This window comes from Notolepis coatsorum (genome assembly GCF_963971535.1).
Source record: "Notolepis coatsorum genome assembly, chromosome: 15".
NCBI classification, from domain to species: domain Eukaryota; kingdom Metazoa; phylum Chordata; class Actinopteri; order Aulopiformes; family Paralepididae; genus Notolepis; species Notolepis coatsorum.
Window position 1 is genome coordinate 64311260 of NC_140179.1, and position 27368 is coordinate 64338627.

Here is a 27368-nt window from a genome sequence, read left to right on the forward strand (position 1 = left end):
CCTCCATCACTTATGCTCTCTCTCTCTCCTCCATCACTTCTGTTCTCTATCTCTCCCTATCCTACATCACTTCTGTTCTCTCCCTCTCAGGATTTTAATTTTTTAATATAGCGTGTATAGGAACGAAAAGCCAATCGATTATGTATAATATGCGTCGGGGCCTATAACTCGCGTTCTAGGAATTACTGCTATACACTCTAAAAACACTTATATTCACGACGGTACTAACACGACAATGTATGAATGGAAAAATATAACGTTCCCACATCCAGAACGATAGATACCCGATGTTGAATAGGCCATAGTAATGTCGATATAGCTATAATATTTAAAAAGTTATAGCCCTGCAAAGAAGGTGAGCGACTCCATAGGCTTACAGCACTGGCAGAGAGTGGTAAAGATGGGCAAACTGCCTGGCACAGAATGTGTTAAGGGGGACATTTGAGAAATCAACGGCTCTATTATTAGGAGAGATGTTTTCCGAGGGGCCGGCGTGGCAATGGTGTATTGCTGCACACGTGTGTTGTGGCATTTTTATAGTCATATTGTACAGATCAATTTCCATACAGACAATATTACATTCTGATTATCCTCGAATTATTCAACATGCGCTGTTGGCATATCTCTCTCTCTCTCTCTCTCTCTTTCTTCGTTTGTGGGCAGACTCACTTCTTCTTGCAGCACCTCAAGATAATCAGATTCTCCCTCCGTCTCATTTTCACTCAGTCTCCCTTTTCCAATTTCAAACTCGCAATTGTCTCTCGCTCCCCGTTTGCCAAGTCAGTCAGTCAAGTCAGTCAATCTCCAACAGCGGCTGAGCACTGGGCGAGGGATGTGGGCAGGTGGGTGGTTGGCGTGTGGGCAGGTGGGTGGTTGTCGTGTGGGCAGGTGTGTGGTTGGTGTGTGGGCAGGGTATGGGTGGTTGGTGTGTGGGCAGGTGGGAGGTTGGCGTGTGGCAGGTGGGTGGTTGGCGTGTGGGCAGGTGGGTGGGACTTGGGTGAGGGGGTGACACACGACAGGGGGTAAATGCTCCAAATGAGAGGGAACTCCCCGACCGGGTTGACGGCCTTAGTCATTCACGCTCCCTTCCCCTCTCCCCTCTTTCATCTTGCTAGCGCTCTCTAATGTAAAGGGTCATTACCCGAGACAAAGCTTAAGCTACTCCCATTTCCCCCCCAAAAGCACATCAGCAGCACCTAGGGTTTAATCTTTACTTCATATGGATTGGCTCCACATCTCTCAGTCCAATACCCATGATGTGGTGGGAGTTAGAATAGTAGGCTGTGGGATGTCATCCATTGTTTCTAGTGCCGACCTCCACCCAAGATGATCTTTGGCATTGTCCATTAACTCAGTGGTTCCCAAAGTCGGGGTCGCGACCCAAAAGGTGAAAAAAAAAAAAAAAAAAAATTGTCAGGCCACTGAACTTAGAAGCAGGCCAGGACAGTGTTTCTAGTTGTATTCTAAAATTCTATTCTATTGTATTCTAAAATGTGACTATATGGTTTTATATTAACTTAATAAATAAACAAAAACGAAAAATCTACTTATTTCAACGAACATTTCAAACTAAATAACAGATTATGCACATAAAACGCTGAAAACAACCGAAGCAACAATAGTATTTTAATGAGGCTATTATTATTATCATTATTATTTTGCAACAAGTTAGCCCTCTCATAAATAGCACATATAAATGAATAACTAACTTGAACTAACTTAATAGGATTGAAGTGATATTTGGCTTAAAAAATCGGTCGCCTGGCAAAAAAAAAAATTCTGGGTCCCGGCCTGAAAAGTTTGGGAACCCCTGCATTAACTCACTTTGATGACTCATTGATGCATTTTAGTAGTAGTAGTATTATTCGTTTTTAATAGTAGTAGTAGTAGTAATAGTAGTAGTAGTATCAGTTGTAGTAGCAGTAGCAGTAATAGTAGTAGTAGTAGCAGTTTTAGTAGTAATAGTAGTAGCAGTAGTAGCAGTTGTAGTAGTAGTAATAGTAGTAGTAGTGGTAGTAGTAGTAGTAATAGCAGCAGTAGCAGTAGTATTAGTAGTAGTAGTAGTAGTAGTAGCAGTAGTAGTAGTAATAGTAGTAGTAGCTTTTAGTAGCAGTTGTAGTTTTAGTAGTAGCAGTAGTAGTTTTTAGTAGCAGTTGTAGTTTTTAGTAGTAGTAGTAGTTTTTAGGAGTAGCAGTAGTAGCAGTAATAGTAGTAGCAGCAGCAGTAGTAGTAGCAGTAGTAGCAGCAGTAGCAGTAGTAGCAGTAGCAGCAGCAGCAGCAGCAGCAGCAGCAGCAGCAGCAGCAGCAGCAGCAGCAGCAGCAGCAGTAGTAGCAGCAGCAGTAGTAGTAGTAGCAGTAGTAGCAGTAGTAGCAGCAGCAGCAGTAGTAGTAGTAGTAGTAGTAGTAGTAGTAGTAGTAGTAGTAGTAGTAGTAGTAGTAGTAGTAGTAGTAGCAGCAGTAGTAGTCGTTTTTAGTAGTAGTACAATTTAAGCTAGCGCACCTCGTGGCTCATCAATTCGTTCTACAAACACAAACTGAGAAAAACACAAGGTGTTACAAAGGGTCAGATTAAACCGAATATATATATTTATTACTTGAGATATATTGTATAATATTTGTATATCGTCCGATATCCCTTGTATATTCTTTGTACATATACACGGAATATCCCTTTACCTAGGTACAGGCCAGACCATAATATTCGTTCTCCTATTGGACAGCGACCCCCTAGGCGCCAACGGCCATACCCCCAATGTCTAGTTCAAAGCCACCGCTAAGACATGTCTCAACATGCCCAGGTTTGCGCAGTAATACGAGACAGAACTGAGGTTGGCACTAGATTATTCACCTTACGTATAAATACGTCGCAGGTGGATACAGCAGTTAGTTAACCCAACAAGTTGAAGCCTTCACCACGATACAACGTGCTGTGAAGTGGGCCCTTTTTGCCCCTAAATAGAGCCTTGAGAACCGCGTGCGAATTGATAGCTAAAGTGTCAGAGTTTAACGCTGTATCGTCGAGTTCGACTTATTCTATTATAAAGTAATAGTCTATTATGTATAGTGTATCGTGCGGCTACCGTTCTACAGTGACCAGCATTACAACCGGTTCGTCATACCGAGCTAGTGTACTTATCCAGGCTGGGCGGCCTAACCTTGTGCCGCCATCCGAGGAGTCCTAGACGAGAACCGTGTGGATATGTACACTGGATAACCTACACCGACGAATGCAGAGCCTTTTCCGGCTGGATTATATTGCTTTGGTACTGTGGCTGCTGGAGCAGAGAACCGTCTACCCCACTGCTGTGTGGGATCTACCCTGTGAGGAGCACCGTCGAGCCCGCCTCTAGGACCCACAGAGGCTGGCTAGATTTCATCCATGCTGCAATGCATACCGGAGTATAGCTGTTGCTTTGTCTAAGGACCAAGGGATTATTGCACCGTCTCCTGTACCTGGAGTCTCTTTATTCCTCGTTGATCCAGACTTTTGCTCCAGACAATTCCTCTCCCCTGCTGGCTTACAACCGGAGGGAACCCCCCTTAGTATCTCCAGCTGACTACGAGTGTGCCTTATATAATTCTTATGCTACAGGTGGTGTTAATTATACCCATCGTAATATGCTCATGGACTTACGCTCTTGACCTATTTAAGTGTTCTTCGCCATATAAGCGCAACTCATAATTCTCAATATTGTAATCTACTATTACTGCTCTGCTAATAAATACTTCTAAATATGACTTTCTTTGTTAAGCTGTGTTATTGTGTGAGTGTTCACCATATATACCGTGTACTGTATGGCCAGTAATTAAAGTACATAACTAAGTAGTGGTTTAATGATACCATACTCTCAATACAGTCAGGGAATTGTACCCCTCAGTTACACAAGGCATGTTAACAGGAAATAAACTTGCCCAAGGTTCTGTCCTCGGCCCCACCCTCTTCACTCTATATATGCTCCCCCTTGGTCGTGTCATCAGCCGGCATGGGATATCCTTCCACTGCTACGCTGATGACACCCAACTCTACCTCAGGACTGCCCCACTTCCCTCTGCCCCCCTACCGTCACTACCACCATCACCTTCATCCACACTGACCACCTGCCTTGAGGAGATAAAGGCGTGGATGAGTCACAATTTCCTACAACTAAACAGCGCCAAAACAGAAGCCATTTTAATCGGCACCCACACACCAAACCAAATCATCCCCAATAACCAGCATCACCTTTTCCAGCCAGAACCTCCCCCTCTCAACTGTAATAACAAACCTGGGCATAAAAATGGACCCCCACCTGACATTTGACTCCCACATTAAGCACCTGTGCAAAACCTCATTCTTCCACCTTAGAAACATAGCAAGACTCCGTCCCACACTCACCCTGCCAGATGCGGAAAAGCTTGTTCACGCCTTTGTCTCAAGGCTTGACTACTGCAATGCACTGCTCATCGGGATCCCTAGCAAGAGCATCCAGAAGCTCCAACACATCCTGAACTGTGCTGCTAGGATCCTGATGAGTGCGGAAATATGATCACATCACACCCATACTCCATTCCCTACACTGGCTCCCAGTCTCCTCCAGGATTGAATAAAAGGTCTCCCTCCTCACCCATCAGTGCATCCACAGCAACGCCCCCTCCTATCTAAAAGAGCTTATCGCTCCCCCGACCTCCACCCGCTCCCTCCGCTCTGAACACTCAAACACACTCCAACCCATACACAGGACACACCTCTGCACCATGGGTTACCGGGCCTTTTGCTCAGCTGCTCCTCGGCTGTGGAATGCCCTCCCCGACCATTTGAGAGCACCACAGTCCGTTGAGGTTTTTAAAAGGGGGCTAAAGACTTTTCTTTTTAACAAGGCATTTGCCTGAATTATTCTTTTACTTCTATTAATTTTTATTGTCATTATTTTAATTTTTATGTTCTTCCATTTCATTAGTTGTTTTATTCATTTTAATTGTTCTTATTCATTTAACTTTTTATCTTTATCTCCTGTAGCACTTTGAGATTTTCACAAATATAAAGTGCGGTACAAATTGAATTTATTATTATTATTGCTCTACAGTTGAAGAAACATGAGTTGATTATCACCTTACTGTACACAAATAACAAAAAGGAAAAGTTGAATGGGGTAAATATCTCCTGCTTAGCTGAACTGAACTGCCCGTCTGTAATCTGAAGCTGCCACTGGCACCGTGCAGATCCACGCAGATCCCGATGTTCGCAGCAGAGTGCTTTTCGACAGCTGGGGGCAGCTTTTGTATTGTTCATTTATTGTAATTGAAAGTGGAGGATGATTTAGCAGAGAACGGTGTCACTAGGCAGACACTCTGCCACATACAGCCCACGGCAGCACCGTGTGAGAGAAATACTGCAAAATATGAGAAAAACAACGTACAATATTGTCCATCTTTGATTGATTGATTGAAAATGTTATTAACAGATTGCAGAATGGGTACAATACAGTACAGCTCAATACACACAATTGTTAAGGGGATGCAGACCAGAGAGGGGGGGGGAGGTTGGGTAGGCGGGGTGGGGGGGTAACTGTACATTGGATTATCGACGAAACCTTACTTGGTCCCAAGAAGAGGGTCTCGTGTATTATTGGGTTAGGACATTTACAGGGGCCAGTTTCGAATTGCAGTCTCCCGTAGGTGTTCTTTGAGAGTGGTTTTGAAAGTGGGTAGTGATTCACATTCCTTTACAGTTGTGGGTAGGGTGTTCCACATTGATGTGGCATAATTGCGAAATGTGTTTAGTCCCTTGTTTGAGCCGAATCTGGGTTTAACATGATTTGTGGAGCTCCCTCTGGTGTTGTGGTCGTGGTATTCACTGACATTTGGGAAGTATTTTGTCCTGTACATGGGTACCTTAGTCGTATAGTGTATCTATATATAGGCCTCAATGTTTATTATACAACAGGCAGGTCCGACCACGCATTGTGATTGGTCAAGAGCGTTCTAAGCCGTGAGTATATTCATGATACACTCACTGTTAAATCACTGTGAATATACCACTGCACTGGCCTTAGTTAAATCACCGTGAATATACCACTGCGCTGGCTTTAGTTAAATCACCATGAATATACCACTGCGCTGGCTTTAGTTAAATCACCATGAATATACCACTGCACTGGCTTTAGTTAAATCACCATGAATATACCACTGCGCTGGCTTTAGTTAAATCACCATGAATATATTACCACTGCGCTGGCTTTAGTTAAATCACGATGAATATATTTAGTTAAATCACCATGAATATATTACCTATGCGCTGGCTTTAGTTAAATCACCATGAATATACCACTGCGCTGGCTTTAGTTAAATCACCATGAATATACCACTGTGCTGGCTTTAGTTAAATCACCGTGAATATACCACTGCGCTGGCTTTAGTTAAATCACCGTGAATATACCACTGCGCTGGCTTTAGTTAAATCACCATGAATATACCACTGCGCTGGCTTTAGAATGTTGTAGAAAGTTTCAACTGCCATTCATCAAACGGAAACCGTGTCAACATGACCTACTCTGCGGACGTTACGTTTGATTTAAATTGTACTAGTATGATTTAATTTACTTAAAGGGGTATTTTCCTGTGTTGTGCATTGTTTTAACATGCATGTGAAAATGTGCATAATTATGCAAATTGATGGTGCACTTGTTCATCTTCTTTTCTACCTTAAGTTGAACCTAAAATAAGTGTATGACAACATTTTTAACAGTATATTTGATATGCTATTGCTGGATCTTGCGTCATACTGTATTTGATATGAAATGTCTAGTTTGATGTGAATTTAACAGACTCGTGCTAGAAGTACAATAATTAGCCTCTATAGTGCTAGAATGCAGCCCTCTGTTTCAGTCCTGTTCTCAATGGGCTGTTTCTGTGCCTGTAACGAGTGAGCCACTGATTATCATACATCTAGCAGCGTGACAAGCCCGTCACCTGGCGAACGCATTTCAGATCAAACTGTCAAACTAGACATTGCAGATCAAATACAGGGGCTTGAAAAGCTTCAAAGACATGTTTAGGGGACCTGAGACCCATTAACACATTGGGTGCCGGGCATTGTGCCCATCATTATACCCAGTCTGCCACCGCTGTAAGCCTATGGAGATGTTTACCTTCTTTGCAGGGCTATAACTTTTTAAAGCTATATCTGCATTACTATGGCCCATTCAACATCGATTATCCATCGTTCCGGATGTGGGAACGTTATATTCTTTCATTCATACATTGTTGTGTTAATACCGTCTAGTATATAAGTATGTTTTTAAGCTTTTCTGCTGTAATTCCAAAAACGCTAGTTATAGGCTGTGACACATATGATAGATTATCGATTGGCGTTTCTTTCCTATACACGCTATATAAAAAAAATTCAAATGTATATGATCGGTATACATTATGGCTATGCTTCATCAAGCGTGAAGGAAAGGGGGGGGGGGTCTTTATAATTCCTTGATCGTCAGTAATGGCTTTATTTAGTATGGGTTGATATATTGATCAGACTGATTGCAAACAAAGAAATGGACAATCGGGCTGAAAATAATGTTAGTGTCGTCTTACCGTTCGCCGATTAGACTGGAGGAAAAATATCCCAATTATTTGACGTTGAACTCCTACATCCATTTCCGGTTTGTATGGCGCAATAAACGCCAAAATCATATTGATTATTGCGTTTAGAAAGCGATCCAAATGCACTCGAGTGTTTGTCTGGATCCACGTAAAACAATATATCTCTGGCGGAGGAATTTCCTCGACGCACCGATCGCCACTTCCGGTTTGCCGTGAGTGTAACTTGCCCGACCATCCACCAGGCGGCGGTATTGAGGCGTTGCAATCTCAGACAGGGTGCCGCTGCAGTCAGGAGGGAGGCTGGATGAATTATGAATGCCATGGCGAAAAAATGAAATATTGATCCCAAAAACGATTTACGCCGTTGTTGGCGTTCAACGCATGGCGGGCAATAACAACTTACGCCGTTTATGGTGCACAATGTGTTAAACTTGTTGAAAAATAATATGTCTCCTTTCAATTGGATTTTGATTCAATTATTATTCATGACACATAACCCTCCTGCCCTCCAACAAATATAAAGACACTCGTTAGGTGTTAGTCAGTGTGACAGGAAGTGTCACGTTGGATAGTGTTGACGAGAGCCTCTTATTTACCTCTTATTGTAATTAATCTTAGTGTAACGTTGAATTAGCCACACATTGTTAAATAGTTTTGGAAACGGTTGCACTGCCCCAGCGCCCCTGAACAACAGCTCTCCTGGCATGTGGATAGGCCCGTCAGGTGCGTCACTACATTAGCCGTATCTGAAACGTATGTTCTGCAGATCAGATCTCGGGGCACTATGGCCTTTACGTCGAGCCCTACAGACGATAAGCTTAAAGGGCCGCTGGGTGAAGGGCCTCCGGCGCTCGCCCAGATAAAGATAAGAGCTGGAACATCCACCTCATCACGCACATGTCATGTTCCATAAGGCCCGTGTGGAGATGGGGGTATAAAACATGGGGAGATAACTTTGACAGGAGAAAGAAAGGGGTGGTGGAGGGCGGCAGGGAGATAGGAATGGCCTGTAGATGAGAGGGACAGATAACAAGGGCTTGCTTGAGGCCAAGGGCCCAGGGGGGGTTTTAACCTCAATAAGTAGTATACATGTAGTATACATGTGTAAAAGAAAACGCACAAACACATTCACAATTCACTAGGGCTGAGTTTTCACCCCACCAGACTTTGTCGAGACTCTTTGAGCTTTTGGTTGATGCATACAAAGCTCATCAATGGAGCTGGCCAGTGGCTTGTGATACAGGCCTGGGAGAGGGGGGCTGTAACGGCAACAGAATGCTGATGATGGTGTGTATAAATCAATGCTAATCCAGCCTAATGTGAGCATAAATTACGACATGGTCTGTAACTTCCCCTGGATGAACCTTCCCTGCCGGGGACGACATGGTCTGTAACTTCCCATGGATGAACAGTCCCTGCCGGGGACGACATGGTCTGTAATGTCCCCTGGATGAACGCTCCCTGTCGGGGACGACATGGTCTGTAACTTCCCCTGGATGAACGCTCCCTGCCGGGGACGACATGGTCTGTAACTTCCCATGGATGAACAGTCCCTGCCGGGGACGACATGGTCTGTAACTTCCCCTGGATGAACCCTCCCTGCCGGGGACGACATGGTCTGTAACTTCCCCTGGATGAACGCTCCCTGCCGGGGACGACATGATCTGTAATGTCCCCTGGATGAACGCTCCCTGCCGGGGACGACATGATCTGTAATGTCCCCTGGATGAACGCTCCCTGCCGGGGACGACATGGTCTGTAATTTCCCCATGATGAACGCTCCCTGCCGGGGACAACATGGTCTGTAACTTCCCCTGGATGAACGCTCCCTGCCGGGGACGACATGGTCTGTAACTTCCCCTGGATGAACACTCCCTGCCGGGGACAACCTTAATCAAGATCGCCGGGGCTCTCTGCTGTAATGTGCTTATTGTTATTTGGTAATAACCTTTTGACTGAATAAAAATCATTCACAAACAAGACAGCACACACTTACACGCACACACACAATGTATACACAAAAACAACATACACATGTGTGTGTGTATCCGTGTGTGTATCTGTGCGTGTGCGTGTGTGTATCTGTGCGTGTGTGTGCGTGCGTGCGTGCGTGTGTGTGTGTGTGTGTTAAAACCATGCATAATTCCCCTAGGGGATAATGTCAAACTCCAACCAGTGTTAATAAAAGCCTATAGGGGTCCTATGCAGATTGCATGTTGGTGGATCACGGCCAGAGAAGACACGTCGAAGCAAGTTACTAATTAATTAACTCATCCACAATGCTGCCACACACAATTACACTACAAAATATCGCCGTCATAAATATATTACGCTTGGCCCGTTGGAACGTGGAGAGGCGTTGTACTCGTTCGGCAAACGACTATGTTAAAAACGGAGATAGATCAAATACGCCGGGTATTTATTGCAACAATAACAAGGGAATATCATCAGCTCCGGAAAGGAATGAGCCATTCTGCCATCATCGTCATCTGGCGGACGTACAAATCACGGTCGGCTGCCAAAGATGAAGCCTCAGCCTCGTTACTGTGAGTGTAACCTGTCAAAACAGCACAGAGGTGCTGGAATAACGGGGTGGTTTCCCTGCTAATAAAACGAGATCCTTGAGACAAATTGCTCCCCTTCTTGGGCCACTGATCTTGCCTTCGCAGTAATGCTCTATGTGCCGTGTTGTCAACAGGCTCCCAATAAAGACTGGGCGAGGTATACGGGAGTTCAGCTGAGTCCAATACAGTTCTAGTTTATTTGGGTTGTACCGGCAGATGCATTAGAGATGATGATAGGTTTTCACATTCTTACCTTGGACACAACATTGTTTTAAGATGAGGGGATGAAAACATTTTCAGTTCCACCCCCAAACAATGTATCGCTTCAGTTCAACTGGGTCTCAAGCTCCACCTTTACTGAAGAACATCATTTTAGCTCAATACTCCCAATATTCAATAATTGGTGGACTCCCAACCTGAGCATGACCTAAGAACAAAATGGCTGCCGTGTGAATAATATGGTCTCACAATAGCCTATTTTACCCTGGTATGGACCTGAAAGAGAAGATTTGGCCCGATCCATAGATGTGTGACTTGGCCATAATAAGGTAATTTATAGGCCTGATATTCTATATTCATATTTCAAATGGCATGTGTCCGGATGGCAGAATTCAGTACTGTATCTACAAAACCCCCTGTACATCTGCCCTTTATTCATTTGCTTAGATTTTCTTTGTACACATGATCTCAAGAAGGTGCCGAATGAGCTCAGTGGCAATTTTTCCCATCTGGTCAATGTTAGCATGGTGTTATTCACCGTGAAAGATGCAAAATATATAATAATGGATATTCTCCTTTGGTTTATTACAATGTACTCAAGCCTAGTAACAGACACAATATTTCTGACACTGGGAATACATTCACTGAGGTGCATAGATGTCCCTAGATACCAAGAACATGCAAATGGGCTTGTACAAGTGGAGCAATCCTCCATTTACTTAGGTATGTATTTGTAGGCGAATTTTCTGAAAATGTGGCTGGGGCTTAAGAGGTTAAGGGAAGGCACACAGGAAGTGACCTTTGAACCAGGAGAAGGAGGAGCATCACATACCGGCGAGGAGGAACGTGACGAGGCAGGTCTCTTTGGGCATGTAGAGTTTGAGGCGGGAGCCGCTAAAGACGTACTCCACTACCGCTTCTGAACGGCCAGCCCTCTGGAGGAAGGGCAGGAACTGCTTGGCCTTCTGTGTCTCCTGGTAGAGAGAGGGGAGGAGGGGGAGAGAGAGAGGGGGGAGAGGGAGAGGGGAAAAGAGAGAGAGAGAAGGAGAGAGAGAGAGAGAGAGAGGGGGGAGAGAGGGAGAGATAGAAGCATTAGTAAAGGACATGACAAGTCACTGCTTTCTAGCACTTTAAAAGGTATCCGTGTTTGTCTCCTCCAAGGGAAGCCTGTGACCTTGGCCAGTTAATTCAGTAATTGGATATGTATTCGCTAAGTAACGACCAAACCAAACTGGTGATTCTGTGATTTCAACACGAGACTCCTCTCTGGAGAGCTTTGTGGACGTGTTAGAAAAGTTGTACTAAAAGTGCCAACAACAAATAATGTGCATTTCTCAGTGTCTGCAGTGTCCACCAAACCCACCCCCTGAAATGTGTCAAGATAGGGATCTGATCATATAGTGGAAAGCGGTCCAACACACACATCTATTCCAGTCCTAGACGTCTCCATATCTTTGTATCAGCAAATAAAGTCCACGCTGGTCCTTTGTGACACAACTGGAACACTATGCAATCAAAATGAACACGCCAGCACCACCACCAGCGCCCGGCCCCTCATCAGCCCCCTCTCTACTGGCCTGCGTCTCTGGGAGAGTGAGTCACAGGTTTAATGGAGAGGCTGGGTCCAGAACTGCAAAGCAGAACTAAATTATGTGTATTGAGGCGGGGGCTGGGGAGTTTTGAGAAAAACATTTAATAAAAAAAATAAAAAAATAAAAATAAAATGTGCCATCAAAGGCAAAACCAAACCGTGAATCACAAGCTCACGGTATGTGGCATTCTGACAGGGTACGGAGGAGAAGAGAGAGAGGGAGAGATATACTGAGAGTCTGTGGCAACTCGGCCAGGAGAAAAGTAACAGGGGGGGGGGGGGTAAGGATAAGATGGAGGTGGTAGGATGGATGGAGGGAGCAAGGAGAGGGTGGAGGAGAGGGGTTGTAAGATGGAGGGAGGGAGGTAGTGGGAGCAAGGGAAGGGGAGGGTGGATGAGAGAGAGGTTGTAAGATGGAGGGAGGAAGGTGGTGGGAGCAAGGGAAGGGGAGGGTGGAGGAGAGAGAGGTTGTAAGATGGAGGGAGGTGGGAGCAAGGGAAGGGGAGGGTGGAGGAGAGAGAGGTTGTAAGATGGAGGGAGGAAGGTGGTGGGAGCAAGGGAAGGGGAGGGTGGAGGAGAGAGAGGTTGTAAGATGGAGGGAGGTGGGAGCAAGGGAAGGGGAGGGTGGAGGAGTGAGAGGTTGTAAGATGGAGGGAGGTGGTGGGAGCAAGGGAAGGAGAGGGTGGAGGAGAGAGAGGTTGTAAGATGGAGGGAGGTGGGAGCAAGGGAAGGAGAGGGTGGAGGAGAGAGAGGTTGTAAGATGGAGGGAGGTGGGAGCAAGGGAAGGAGAGGGTGGAGGAGAGAGAGGTTGTAAGATGGAGGGAGGGAGGTGGTGGAGAGGAGAGGGTGGAGGAGAGGAGAGGGTGGTGGAGAGGAGAGGGTGGAGGAGAGGAGAGGGTGGAGGAGAGGAGAGGGTGGAGGAGAGGGTGGAGGAGAGAGAGGCTGTAAGATGGAGGGAAGGAGGTGGTGGAGAGGAGAGGGTGGAGGAGAGGAGAGGGTGGAGGAGAGGGGAGGGTGGAGGAGAGGAGAGGGTGGAGGAGAGAAGGCAGTAGAGGTGGAAGGGGAGGAGAGGGTGGAGGAGAGAAGGCAGTAGAGGTGGAAGGGGAGGAGAGGGTGGAGGAGAGAAGGTAGTAGAGGTGGAGGTAGAGATGCCCCCTGTTGTTGATCTCCCACTCTGTACGTTTAGAGAGATATCTCCACTCTATTTGTGACCACCTCCCACTCACTGCACATAATCCCTCTCACAAGCCCTCTGACGCCGGGGTGAAGGATGCTGCTGCTGACATATATATATAATATATACAGAATGAGAGAGAGGGGGGGAGTGAGTGCCACATGCTTGTGTATGAGCACAGCAATGTGTGGGTGTATATCAGAGAACGGGGGGGGGGGGGGGGGGGAAGGGAGAGAGAGAGAGAGAGAGAGAGAGAGAGAGAGAGAGAGAGAGAGATAAAGGGAGGGGAGGGAGGAGGATATGCGTCTATTTTGGTCCTTTTATTACAATGTTCATTACATTAGCCTGGCTAAACCACCGGAGCCTCCACACACACACACACCACTGTACTGTAGTGCTACTGTTCTCTGCCAAGAGAAGTGTGTGTGTGTGCGTGTGTGCATGCGAGTGCGTGTGCATGTGCGTGTGTGTGTGCGTGTGTGTGTCAGAAGTCAGTGGTCCCAGGTTGGGTGGAGGAGCAGCGCTTGATATCTGCTGTGTTTTCTTGGAAGCCGACGGGGATGACGGAGCCGGACGGAGCTTAGGTCACTTCATACTGTAGTAACTCACTGGTCTGACTCTGGCAAGGTGGGGTCAGGGGTCAGGGTGAGGCGAAGGGGAGGCTGTGTGTGTGTCTGTTCCATTACATCTGTTGCATAACATTATCATCTTTTTAACTATAACTTCTTTTGACTTGGATTGGAGGTTTATATGGTCCTTTGTGATTTGACCAAGATACATGATCCTAGGGTCTGTGAAACCCACTCAGAACATAATCATAATCATTTGGAAAATGTCATCTGAAAGTAAGTAAAAACCTTTTTTTTGTATTACTATGATTTATTTATTTTTGTATGAGGTATATATATATATATATATATATATATATATATATATATATATATATATATATATATGACACCTTGAGAGTAATTTCTTCAAACAGTATCAGGGTGCACCGTGGGTCTATCCTCTGTATGACTGATTAATATACAGGGTCTGGTAATTCATCCATCCTTCTGGTGCACGTCAAGACAACGATTAATAGTTCCCCCTCTGTGTGTCGTATCCTATGAAAGCTGTCATAAATGTCGTTTTGAAATGTGTCCCCACGTCCAAATTGGTTCCTTCCGTGTATTTGCATTTAAACCCATCATCATTATTCTACTGGACTATCTTGTATTTTGTACTTTTTTATTTTATATTATATTTGTATTTTATATTGTATCTATAGTGTATATAGATACTGGACTTTATAGGACTGTGAAGCTCTGTACCCCCCCCCCCTCTGCTGCTTTGACACCCGAATTTCCACAAGGGGATTAATAAACGATCATCTTATCCAATCTAGAGCCAGTAAATACAAAGGTATCCCCAACGTGTTCAGTGGATGGCTTGCCAGGGAAGGTAGATGGGCTCGCCAGGGAATGTGGATGGGCTCGGCAGGGAAGGTGGATGGGCTCGCCAGGGAAGGTAGATGGGCTCGGCAGGGAAGGTGGATGGGCTCAGCAGGGGAGGTAGATGGGCTCGCCAGGGAAGGTGGATGGGCTCGGCAGGGAAGGTGGATGGGCTCAGCAGGGGAGGTAGATGGGCTCGCCAGGGAAGGTAGATGGGCTCGGCAGGGAAGGTAGATGGGCTCGGCAGGGAAGGTAGATGGGCTCGGCAGGGAAGGTAGATGGGCTCGGCAGGGAAGGTAGATGGGCTCGGCAGGGAAGGTAGATGGGCTCGGCAGGGAAGGTAGATGGGCTCGGCAGGGGAGGTAGATGGGCTCGCCAGGGAAGGTGGATGGGCTCGCCAGGGAAGGTAGATGGGCTCGGCAGGGAAGGTGGATGGGCTCGCCAGGGAAGGTAGATGGGCTCGCCAGGGAAGGTAGATGGGCTCAGCAGGGGAGGTAGATGGGCTCGCCAGGGAAGGTAGATGGGCTCGCCAGGGGAGGTAGATGGGCTCGGCAGGGGACGTAGATGGGCTCGGCAGGGGAGGTAGATGGGCTCGGCAGGGGAGGTAGATGGGCTCGGCAGGGGAGGTAGATGGGCTCGGCAGGGGAGGTAGATGGGCTCGGCAGGGGAGGTAGATGGGCTCGGCAGGGGAGGTAGATGGGCTCGGCAGGGGAGGTAGATGGGCTCGGCAGGGGAGGTAGATGGGCTCGGCAGGGAAGGTAGATGGGCTCGGCAGGGAAGGTAGATAATCTCATCTTCACATACCTAGTTAGCCATGCACAATACTAATGTAATCTCAAGCTAGTAAAAAGCAATACGATGGGAAAATGTTGCATCATCATTATGTTGAACTAAATACATAATGTTGAAATAATCATTTCCCACCAAATTCACGAGACGAGTGGATTTCGTGATACCGAAGCAAGAGACTCTTGGCTACATAGTTAGCCGGGCACAATACCACATCATATAAAGCCGGTAAACCAAAACGACAAAGTGGAAAAGTGTTGCATTTGACACACTGATCCTAGATACGGTAGATCATAGTTGTAGATGCAAATAGCAGCTTGATATAACAAGGTTAATATGTGTAAGGAACCAATTCAGCAGCCAAAAAAAAAGGTTGGTAATATCATATGATAGTATAACGCAGCACTGCACTGTGACATGTCTGCCTCCACCACCAGGGGTGGCTCTTGCCGTAATTTACTGGGGCCAAAACGGCAGCGTTCCAAAAAGGAGTGAACAACAACAGGCTCGAGCAGTTCGCCGTAGTAGCCAGTGACCTCAAATGACAGGTTCACTGAAAGATGTCGCTGCGGTTCTCATGTCCGTTCCTCACAGCGTGGACTGGGGCCCGCTCGGCTCCGTGACGACTGTGCTCCCGCTGTGATTGGTCCTGGGTGACCAAGGTTGGCATCAAAGCTTGCAGTTGTGGTTTAAAAGATGGGACATTTTCACAGGACGAAACGAAGGAGGGACAGGGCTGAAGACAAAACAGAGATAAAGGGGTCAAGCCATTAACCAGTCCCCTCTGTGTGTATATATATATAACACGCCGTTCCGTTGCCCATTACTCCTCGCTTAGACTCTCTTTATGGGCCTGCCGTTCAATCTAATCTTTATCTGGTGAGCACTCCCAATCAAGCTTCATTAGCCCGGCGACGCCTCCATCGAGCCCCTGGACACAGCTAAACAAGCGAGGACCCAGCGCCAACCATGGTTTTATTAATGGAGCAGATTATTATTTAGAGGCTGCTTCATTGCTTTAATACGAGGGAACTGAGCCGGAGTAGAGCTTTGAGTGGAGGGGAGGCAGGTGGTGGGAGGAGTGTGATGGTGCTGACATGAGGAGCTAGAGGAGTACTGAATAAATACATTTAATTAATGCAACACTCCCAGACATACCCCACGCGAAGGTAAGGAAAAACTCACAAAAAAACCTAGAAATAGGAAAAAAGCACCACAGGCAATGTGGAGGGGAGAAACCTTAGAAGGGTCGTTCAAGGGGGGATCTCCCTTCTTAGATGTCGGTGATAGTAGTGTTGCAGTATAACAGGCGAACAGTTGATAAGCATGTACATATACGTGTAATGAAACACAAATTAAGTACATGCAATAGCAACTGGGGAACATAAGAACATACACAAACACTTACCCCTGAGATGTCAGCCACTCTGTGAATGGGAACTTCTTTCTTGCTGTAGAGTCCTTTCCCGTTTTTGATGGCCCTGCAATCCATCAGAACACACACACCACACACACACGGTCACTATAACAGTTAAAGCTCAAGACCGATCATAATACAATGAGAAATCATAAGGCAGCAATCTCAACTGGCCTGGGAGGAAAATGGAGGCTTTGAGTAATCGCCACAGATATGAGTGGAGAGCCATTTCGGTTCAAGGGGGGGGGGGGTACAGGTTCACACCGTTTTATTATGGATGTTAAGGAAGGAAGGAGGGAGGGATGGAGGGAGGGAAGGAGGGAGGGAGGGATGGAAGGACTCAAGGAATGTGATGAAGAGATGGGACAGATGGAAATCTGCCTAAAAATAAACAAACCAACATCCGACTACCAATAGGTGATTTACAAGCTATGACAAAGCATGGCCATGTATTGCATGCTGTACCAGTAGGCTACTGAAATGTATTAATGTTACCATGGCAACCTTAAGTATTAATACTAGGGCTGTCAAAGTTAATGCTTTAACTGTGGAGATTAATTAAAATTATTTAAAGCGTTAAACATTTTTATCTAGATTAATCTATGCAGTGAAAAATGTTCAACGTTCTGAACTTTCAGCAGTATATTTGCTTGTTCTTTTTTGCATTGACTCATGCACCTTTTTGAAAATCATCTGACATGAAGATGGAACACATTTTTGTTGTTAATATGATTTATATTACTGGTACAAGACATTATCGTCCTCTAAACCAATCTGCACTTTAACATAGGCCTGGGTTGTTTTTATTTCTGTTAGCACTGCGGATATAAGAGAGAGGTCTAGCTGAGTCAATGTTGATGGTTTTGTTGAACATTTGTATTTCACAGGAGGGAAACTATTCAAAGAAAGCTATTAAAATAGTATTTTAATCTAAATATACTTTTTGTGTTGATTTTACATTAATTCCATGATTTTACTCAAAAGCTTTGGTGTTAAGTAGAAAAATTCCATTTTTAATCTAGATTAATTACAGAAAATTGTGAGATTAATTAGTTGACAGCACTAATTAATACACATGATCACTACCTAATCCATAACCAAATATAATAATGTAGTAGACTACAGACAGCCTGATCACCACCAAGTCCACAGCTATAGATGATCTCTCCTCCAGGTTATGATGTCTCTAATGCCCAAGATTTGCCCAAAAATGCTGCAGTCAATTTGTGAAAACCTGAGCTTCATATCATGTTATTATTATGTTAGTGTCAACACTCACACACTCCGACTCCCCTCACAGTGCATAAGATACCTCAGAAAGCTAAATATCAGGTGGTAAAAGGCCCAACTGTAGCCTAAAATGCACGAATCCAATAGAGCAGGTATTCAGCCCCATTAAACTCGTCAGGTACGGTCTGTGGACTGGATGGTAGGCTAGTTCCTCTTTTACAAGAGACTGTACAGACTTTTAGTTTAGTTTCAGCTTGAAATTATCTCAAACTTTGGGCATTTTCTGTCGTTTTCCCGGCCTGTCTCTTCTCTTAGCAATTGGATATTAGCGTTATATCGCTCTTCCTCCATCTTGTAATCCACGCCATTAAATTCCATCTTCTCCGGTTATCCATTTACATCATACATTTACATTTAGTCATTTAGCTGAAGGCTTTTATCCAAATCGACTTACAAGTTCTGTACGACAAGTCATCAGGAAGGGCACAACTCTATCAGCTGAGTAACAATGTTCATCAAAGTGTTGAGTGCTACAGTGTAGGTTAGTATATTTGGACAAGTGCATGACAGTAAGCTTAGTTAGTTAGTTAGTTACGTTGTATCCAGACAACGTATTGGTTGTACGACGGTAATAATAATAATCTTGTGTGAAACACAAGCTTGATCTCTCGCTCCCCCTCCCTTTCTCTCTCAATACCCAACCGCTTTATTTTTAGTTTCTCTTCGGACCAAATTATGGAAATCAGTCTTTGCAACAGAGAAGATGCTATCTATTTGACGTCCATCGATCAGATATTGACGATTCACAAGTCACCCAAATTGACGTGGAAAAAGCAGCATGCGGCTAAAGGGGCCGTTTGCATCCCTGAATTAAAGCACATTTGTAATCCATGCGTAATGACTGCTTTAGGGGCATTTACTTTGATGAGGACACATACTTGAGATCAAAACACTTTTCTGCTTATTGATGATGACCTGGATTCAGAAGTTTACTGCCACTCTGGCTTCTTATCAATTATATTAGTAGGTTGATGCAGACAAGCCTTCTTCAAAATCATATCCTATTTAATCAACTTCACAGTTGGTGAAAGAATGTCTGCTCAGCTAACAGGCCTACTACTGTTTTCATTTGATGCTAGATTAGAATGATTGACGTTATCTGACCCACTCAAAGGCTTGGCCCACACTTCAGGTCCCACAAGTTCAATCTGAACCTGGTAAGTTTGTCTTTTGTTTTGATGCACCAGCTTCCTGGAATGATCTTCAACTCTCAACACTAGAAATCCTATGGTCAATTTAAAAACATGATCACAAACTTCCCTACCTCCTAGTGTGTAATTGTTTTAATTGTATCTTATTTTCACCTGTGTTTTTGTCCTATTCATGCAAATGTATTTTTTTCCCTTTCATATGTATTCTGTGTGTATTTGTAATCTCGAGGGGAAAACATCAATGTCACTTTTGAGGAATGAATAAAGGTTTCAATGAAAATGTGTGATATCAATTCATGGTCAATTGTGGAGTAACATGGTTGGACCCGGGGCTCATGTTGAATGGGATTCATAGAATATTTGTGTAAACTGTATGGAGAGGAGAGAGCAAGAAAGAAGGAGAGGAGAGAGCGAGAAAGAAGGAGAGGAGAGAGAGAGAGAAAGAAGGAGAGGAGAGCGAGAGAGGAGAGAGAGAAAGACGGAGAAGAGAGAGACAAAGACGGAGAGAGAGAGAGAGAGAGAGAGAGAGAGAGAGAGAGAGAGAGAGGAGAGAGAGAGAGCAAAGTGAAAAGGGAGGGAGTAGTTAAAACCGAGAGAGAAAGGAGAGAGGGAGGGAGGTATGGAGAGGAGGCTCTGGGACCATCTATACTCCAGCTAGCCAGCAGATCTTAATCTAGAGCAGAGTAATAAAGCCAACACTAAATCTCTCTGCACGGCTAATAATCATATTAATGGGGAGTGGAGATAGAAAAGATCAGTTTATATTTTTTGTATGTGTGCCTGTGTGTGAGTGAGTGAGTGAGTGAGTGAGTGAGTGAGTGAGTGAGTGAGTGAGTGAGTGAGTGAGTGTGAGTGAGTGAGTGAGTGAGTGAGTGAGAGTGAGAGAGTGAGCATAATGAGAGGGGCCTATGTGTAAGACCTTACGACTGTGGTGGTGGTGGTATAATATATAACGATGTGACCTGTGTCATGGAAGACATCACTCCATCTATGGCCCCTACATTATACCATGTGCAGAGAGCAGGGTAAAGAGCCAGGCAAACCTCCTCCAGCGGCCGAGGACCAAACTCTGCACCATGGGAGATCGGGGCTTTCTGCTCATCCGCTCCCAGTCTGTGGAATGCTCTCCCTGACCGCCTGAGAGCACCACAGACTGTGGAGGCTTTTAAAAAGGGCCTCAAAACTCATCTTTTAATAGAGCCTTTTGTTGATTTGTATCCAGTTTTAGCCCTTCTTATTTAGTTTTTTACTCTTTTAGTAGTTTTAGTGTTCTTTTTACTCCTTACTAGTTTTAGTCTTGCTTATTTTACATTCTCTTTTTTCACTCTTGCTAGCTTTTATGTTCTTTTAAAATGTAGTGCTTTGAGATTTGCTCCACAACTATAAAGCGCCCTACAAATTAAATATATTATTATTATTAGAGCACATTGACACAATGCTGCTTTTCATAGCTTCCAGTCAAGTGTCACAAAACACTGGAAATTTTTTTCAATTGATTGCATTTATGTGTTGTGTATTTGTGTGGTAGTGTATTTGTGTTTCTGTGTGTTTATATGTGTTGTGTACCAATATTTGTTTGTATATTTGTGTTGTGCATCAGTGTGATGTGTATTTGTTTGTATGTGTTGTGTATTCCTGTGAGTTTCAGTGTGTTGTGTCTGTGTTTTATCTATGTGTGTGTCTGTGTCCTTTTCAAAGTACCAAGTTTAAAGAGACATCGTCTTCTCAGTGCTGTATGTTTGTTTGTTTGTTTGTTGTAATTGTGTGTCTCCATGTCAATGTACTGGAAATGCTATTATTTTTGTGCGTGCGTGCATGTGCGTGTGTGTGTGTGTGTGCGCGTGTGTGTGCGTGCATGCATGCGTGTGTGCGCGTGTGTGTGTGCACGTGCGTGTGTGTGTGTGCATGCGTGTGTGTGTGTGCGCTCCTCACCGTGCCTCTGCAGCCAGTAGTTCATCATAGTGGGATGACCTCTGATCATCATCCTGTCTGTACCTGATGACTGTCGCCAAGCCTTTACTGACCAGCGCTTCTGCTATGTTACTGTAGAGGGAGAGAGAGAAATAGAGGGAGAGAAAGACATTTTTATTTGACATATTTGACAGTGAATAACACCATGGTAAAAATGACCACACATGAAAAACTGCCACTGAGCTCGTTCAGCACCTTCTTGAGTGCATTCACTAGGACTGCTGTTTTGACAGGGTTAGGGTCTTTACTCTTGGATACATTTAAAAAAATAAACAAACGCATCTAGGGACATCTATGGACCTCAGGGAATGTATTCCCAGTGTCAGAAATAGTGTGACTGTTACTAGGCTTGAGTAAATTGTAATGAACCAAAGGAGAATATAAATGACTATTTTTCATAATTTTCACATTTGACAGTGAATAACACTATGCTAACATTGACCAGGCGTGAACATTTTTGCGACTGAGCTCATTCAGCACCTTCTTGAGATCACATATATACGTTATTGGCGCAGAAAGTGTTAAGGGGTTACGGTTCTCTGGGCTTGTTCTCATTTTGGAAGAACTGCTTCCTCTTTTTAAGCCACTCTTGGAACGCCCTTCAAAGTTTGATACTATTCCAACCTTTGGACAATTTATAGCTTAATTAATAACCATTGTATGCCATTTTGTAATTGCCTTCCGTTGTCCTTTCCCGTTTCTAGTTTCCTGTTTTTATCTTTTAACAAATTTTATTGTGCAGATGACTTGTTTTTATCCTCGTTTTATTTTATCTATTTTAGTTGTATAACGTCACGATGACCAATCGCAGCCACTCTTATAGTCTGGGACCAAATACGGACACGCCCCATTCCCAGTAAAAAGTGGAAATCTCTAGCCGCCGACATATGGTACAATTTAAGATTTTAATGATAATCGGCATATAAAAAGGACAACATAAAGCATCGTTAATTTGTAAGAAACCTCAATGAAAACGGTAATATTCGCTATTGTTATGAAAATTTGCTAGAATCCTATAAAAATGTGGACGCATTTGGTCTACGTTCCGTTACTCAACGTCACTGTAAACCTCATTGTCCCTCGAGTTTCTAGTAAATAAAGGTTAAATGAATAAATTCACTGTAGATGGAGTAGATGGTCATGTACATGCAGTCATAACCCTAACCCTAACCCTAACCCATGTACATGCAGTCCAACAGTGAGAGACATGTTAGAGAGCTGGTGAAACAGTGAGAGATGAGACATGTTAACACTGAGTCCAGTCCAGTAGGCCGGTACAGTGAGAGATGAGACATGTTAACACTGAGTCCAGTCCAGTAGGCCGGTACAGTGAGAGATGAGACATGTTAACACTGAGTCCAGTCCAGTAGGCCGGTACAGTGAGAGATGAGACATGTTAACACGGAGTCCAGTCCAGTAGGCCGGTACAGTGAGAGATGAGACATGTTAACACTGAGTCCAGTCCAGTAGGGCCGGTACAGTGAGAGAGGAGACATGTTAACACTGAGTCCAGTCCAGTCCAGTAGGGCCGGTACAGTGAGAGAGGAGACATGTTAACACTGAGTCCAGTCCAGTAGGGCCGGTACAGTGAGAGATGAGACATGTTAACACTGAGTCCAGTCCAGTAGGCCGGTACAGTGAGAGAGGAGACATGTTAACACTGAGTCCAGTCCAGTAGGGCCGGTACAGTGAGAGATGAGACATGTTAACACTGGAGTCCAGTCCAGTAGGCCGGTACAGTGAGAGATGAGACATGTTAACACTGAGTCCAGTCCAGTAGGCCGGTACAGTGAGAGATGAGACATGTTAACACTGAGTCCAGTCCAGTAGGCCGGTACAGTGAGAGATGAGACATGTTAACACTGAGTCCAGTCCAGTCCAGTAGGCAGGGTACAGTGAGAGATGAGACATGTTAACACCGAGTCCAGTCCAGTCCAGTTCAGTCCAGTCCAGTAGGGCCGGTACAGTGAGAGAGGAGACATGTTAACACTGAGTCCAGTCCAGTAGGGCCGGTACAGTGAGAGAGGACATGTTAACACTGGAGTCCAGTCCAGTAGGGCCGGTACTTACATGCCGCCAATTGTGACTGTAGCACAGGTGCGCTCTGGGAAGGCGGGGGTGCCGTCTCCGGCCCCGGTGGCAGCTCTGATGTAGTCCACCATCACGTTGACCTGGAGGACAGGAGGTAGAAAACAAACGCCACCAATATTAACCATCACGTTGACCTGGAGGACAGGAGGTAGAAAACAAACGCCACCAATATTAACCATCACGTTGACCTGGAGGACAGGAGGTCGAAAACAAATGCCACCAATATTAACCATCACCTGAAGACATTTGTTCTCGTATTGTCTCGGGCTGTTAACCTCTTAAGCCCTAGCCATTATATATTTTTTTTAAATGCACCTAAAAATGCATACCTAAGTAAATGGAAGATTGCTCCACTTCTACAAGCCATTTGCATGTTCTTGGTATCTAGGGACATCTATGGATGTCAGGGAATGTATTCCCAGTGTCAGAAATATTGTGTCTGTTACTAGGCTTGAGTTAATTGTAATGAACAATTTTGATGGTGAATAACACCATGCTAATAATGACCAGACATGAAGAACTGCCACTGATCTCGTTCAGCACCTTCTTGAGATCATGTGTACAAAAAAATCTAAAGAAATGAATAAAGGGAAGATGATTAACACTTCCGGTGCCGTTCACGTAGAACTACGTTTCTGTCGCCCGATCGTTGAGTGCCGGAAACATAGATCTACGTTTTTCTCATGGTATTTCTTTTAATCGCTATTGCCATTCATAATTCAGCGGGGCACCTTGTGCATACTGTTCTGAGTGTGTCTGAGCTGGCAGACTGTCTTATACCGCTCTCTAACGCCTTCGGCCATTATTGCACCCCGTTAGAAACGGGTTCGTTTCTTTTCTCTACAGAGCTGCGGCGTGGGGGCAGGTCCTAAACACTCCGGCAAAACATACGCTTGTAGGGATGGTTTGGACTACTGACCCCGCCCGCCCGTTGAAGTGCAATGCCCAACAACGTCGGAGACAGGATCGCTGTGGATAACTGGAATGGCGATCAGAAATTGAATTATTTTTTTTGCATTACATCAGATACCAGGTAAGGACACTATATATGAAAGCTTGCGTTGATCGGATATTTATTTCTACCGGATTGAAGCTATCTGTGTTTTATGTGTGTGGCTGTTTGCCGTTGGGTTGCAGGAGGGGAGGGGGGGGGGCGAGCGCCACGCTTGCTCCAGGGCACATTTCATGTATTCACGAGGAAGGATAATAATGATACTCTAGCGTTGATTTCAGGAAGAACCGATAATCAGGCGAAAAATTACAACGTGTTTATTGAATTACACAAAAACGCAGTTTTCGCATCTTTTCCCTGGAAGCAACCAAACTATAGTATATTCATATTCAAAACGGTATAAAACGGAAATGTACGGATGAAAAAATAATCTGTTTTTTGCACGTTGACCAGAAGCAACTCACTGAGACTCGACGGCGTTATTAGAGCCATAGCTATACTATAAAATATAGGTTTAGCTCTACAAACTACAACTACGTTTACATGGGGTTAATGGACGGCAATGAAGGGGTCACTTCCCGGAAGGGGCGTGGCACTCAGTGTTAAACAGAAGGTTCTGTAGATACAGTACTGAATTCTCCCATCCGGACAAATGCAATTTGAAATATTATAGAATATAGAATAGCAGGCTTATAAATTACCTTATTTTAGCCAATTCGCACATTTATATATATTAGGGATGTCCGATATTATTGGCCTACCGATATTGGCATTAAAATGTGATATCGGAAATTATCGGTTTAAAAAAATAAATAAAAGAATTTACATTTATCTAACCTTTATTTACCCAGGCAAGCAAGTAAGAACTAATTCTGATTTTATTTATTGTCAAAAGTATGCATAATGTTGTGTTAATTCCACGACAAGAGATATGTAATGTTAATTACCTGAAATTATTCGGTTTTTGGGGGGGGGGGGGGGGGGGGGACCCTGCATATATCGGTATCGGTTGATATCGGTATCGGAAATTAACAGTTGGACAATATCGGTATCGGTAAAAAGCCAATATCGAACATCCCTAATATATATACATATATTATCTTTCAAATGGCCGAGTTCAATTTGGATTTAGTATCACCAGGCGTGCATAAGAACAGATAATGAAATCTACTGTATTTTTTATTTTGATCAGGGTGCACCCGTTTTGAAACTAATTTCAAATCTAATTGTTGCTGCATGCTAAAAATAGGGAAGAGAAACAAACTGCGCTTCATATGATGTCAATAACGTTAAGTGTTGTGGTTTATTATCCCGAATAATAAGAGATATAAAAAAAAATGCATACAGAGGTATGCCGCTTGAAACCCCAGAGCCTTTTGGGAAGTGTCGCTCTGAAAAATGCCAACGCTGATGGACAGCTAGCGATGTTTTCTACTAAATGCCAGCAAAAAAACTACAATTCCCATGGTTCAGAATTTCCAAAATGGTCACCTCTCGCGAAATAAACATGACCAAATCGAAAAGTAAAATATATCTAATAACACTTTAACCTATTGCTAAACTAACATATTGATGATAATATACATTATAACTGCTGTTGTGACATGGTTATGATGTTTATACTTGAATACGTTTGGGGGAAAAAACGATACTTTTGTCAAACAGTCTGGAGAGATTGATTTATGACATGTCATTTGCGGTCCGTTGGGCAGAAGAGGTTAATATTGATTCATAAGGGGAGCTCCAGTAGCTCACCACGTACCGCGAGTGCTATTTCAGCGCCGTGGACAACCGTGCTCGTCACGGATCTGGGGCTGAGCGCGTTCGAATCCCGGACGGCAGCCGTGCCTTTCCCAGAGTGTCTTCCCCCCCATCTGAACCCTTTCAGCCTGCTTCTGTCGGTCGAACTTGACCAAGTATGAATGCGATGAAAAAGCGATAAACGCTAAAAGAACCAGCTGACTGGTCAAAGTTTAAAAAAAAAATATTGATTCATACATTGTTTTGATTCATTTGAAAACCTGACCCCGTTAAAAAAAATTACGCATTAACTTGTTTGACCCCAACCACCACCCGTAACTTTGACAGTGTGTTTTATGTTCCAGATAACTCTTGACATGAGAATAATGAGTGAGCAGACATCCTTTGAATTTCTTATTTCATTAAACATAGTTCCATGCAGTGATGAACGGTCTTTCCTGGTGCACAGGTTGAGCTACGCTATGCTAGCAGTGCATTTGAACAGAGATCGCCCAAAGGAACCAGTCTGCCAACAAATATATTGTTACATCAGAAAAACAATTGATTCACTAAATGGATCACCATTATTGAAGTACTTATTAATTTCCCCACAACCATTTTTCATGCATTTCTTTATGACCACAGTCACTATGGACTTCCATTTGTGTTAATCACGTTTAATCACAGCTCATCATGTGATCAACATGTTAAACATCGTTTGACAGCCCTCATGCCATTTGTTTGTTGGCATCATTTGATGAGGGTGTGTGTGCGTGCGTGCGTGCGTGCGTGTGTGTGTGTCCTGGTTCCCAAGGTCACCCCGAGTCAGTGTGAATCATGTCAGGCTGCAGTGTGGAACTCCCCAGAGGACTATCTACACAAGTCCGGCAAGTGTGATGGGGATCAAAATACCGGGAATCTGGCTCACTCATCACAGCGTCCCATCTCAGCTTAAACCAGCGTCAAACAGAGAGCAGACGCGGCCGTCTGTCCCCCTGCCCCGTATGGGGAACAAGAAGGGAGGTTGGGACTATATATGGTACTGTATGTCATTAATCTGAGGGCCGGACGATACAAGGACAAACAGGACAGGAGCGGAGAGAGAAGGACATAATGGATGTGAGGCCGTACAGTATGTAGGTGGGAAGCATGAGGTCCACATGTTGGAGAGAAGAGGAAGAGGAACTGGATGCTGAAGGAGGGAATTCATGATAGATGATTATTTTTATATATATTATATATATATTTTTGGGCTTTCTGTATTTTTCACCCATCCCAATTTAGTAGGCATGCCAATTCCCTTCCTGGTCATTGCGCGCATTGCCCTACTGTCGGTTTGGGGAGAGTGTAGACTACCACATGCTGCCCTACTTGACCACCATGAGGCCAGGGGACTCAACTTCAC

At 44.5% G+C, this 27368-nt stretch overlaps 1 protein-coding gene across 1 annotated transcript in view; it reads right to left on the minus strand.

Moving 5' to 3' along the window:
- The window catches only part of snd1 (staphylococcal nuclease and tudor domain containing 1), a 447837-nt gene that overhangs the window by 325563 nt on the left and 94906 nt on the right, over window positions 1-27368 (minus strand). The window contains 4 exon segments of the mRNA XM_084330125.1: window positions 11194-11335; window positions 16760-16832; window positions 21142-21252; window positions 23251-23351. Of these exon segments, the coding sequence (XP_084186251.1) occupies window positions 11194-11335; window positions 16760-16832; window positions 21142-21252; window positions 23251-23351 (427 nt within the window).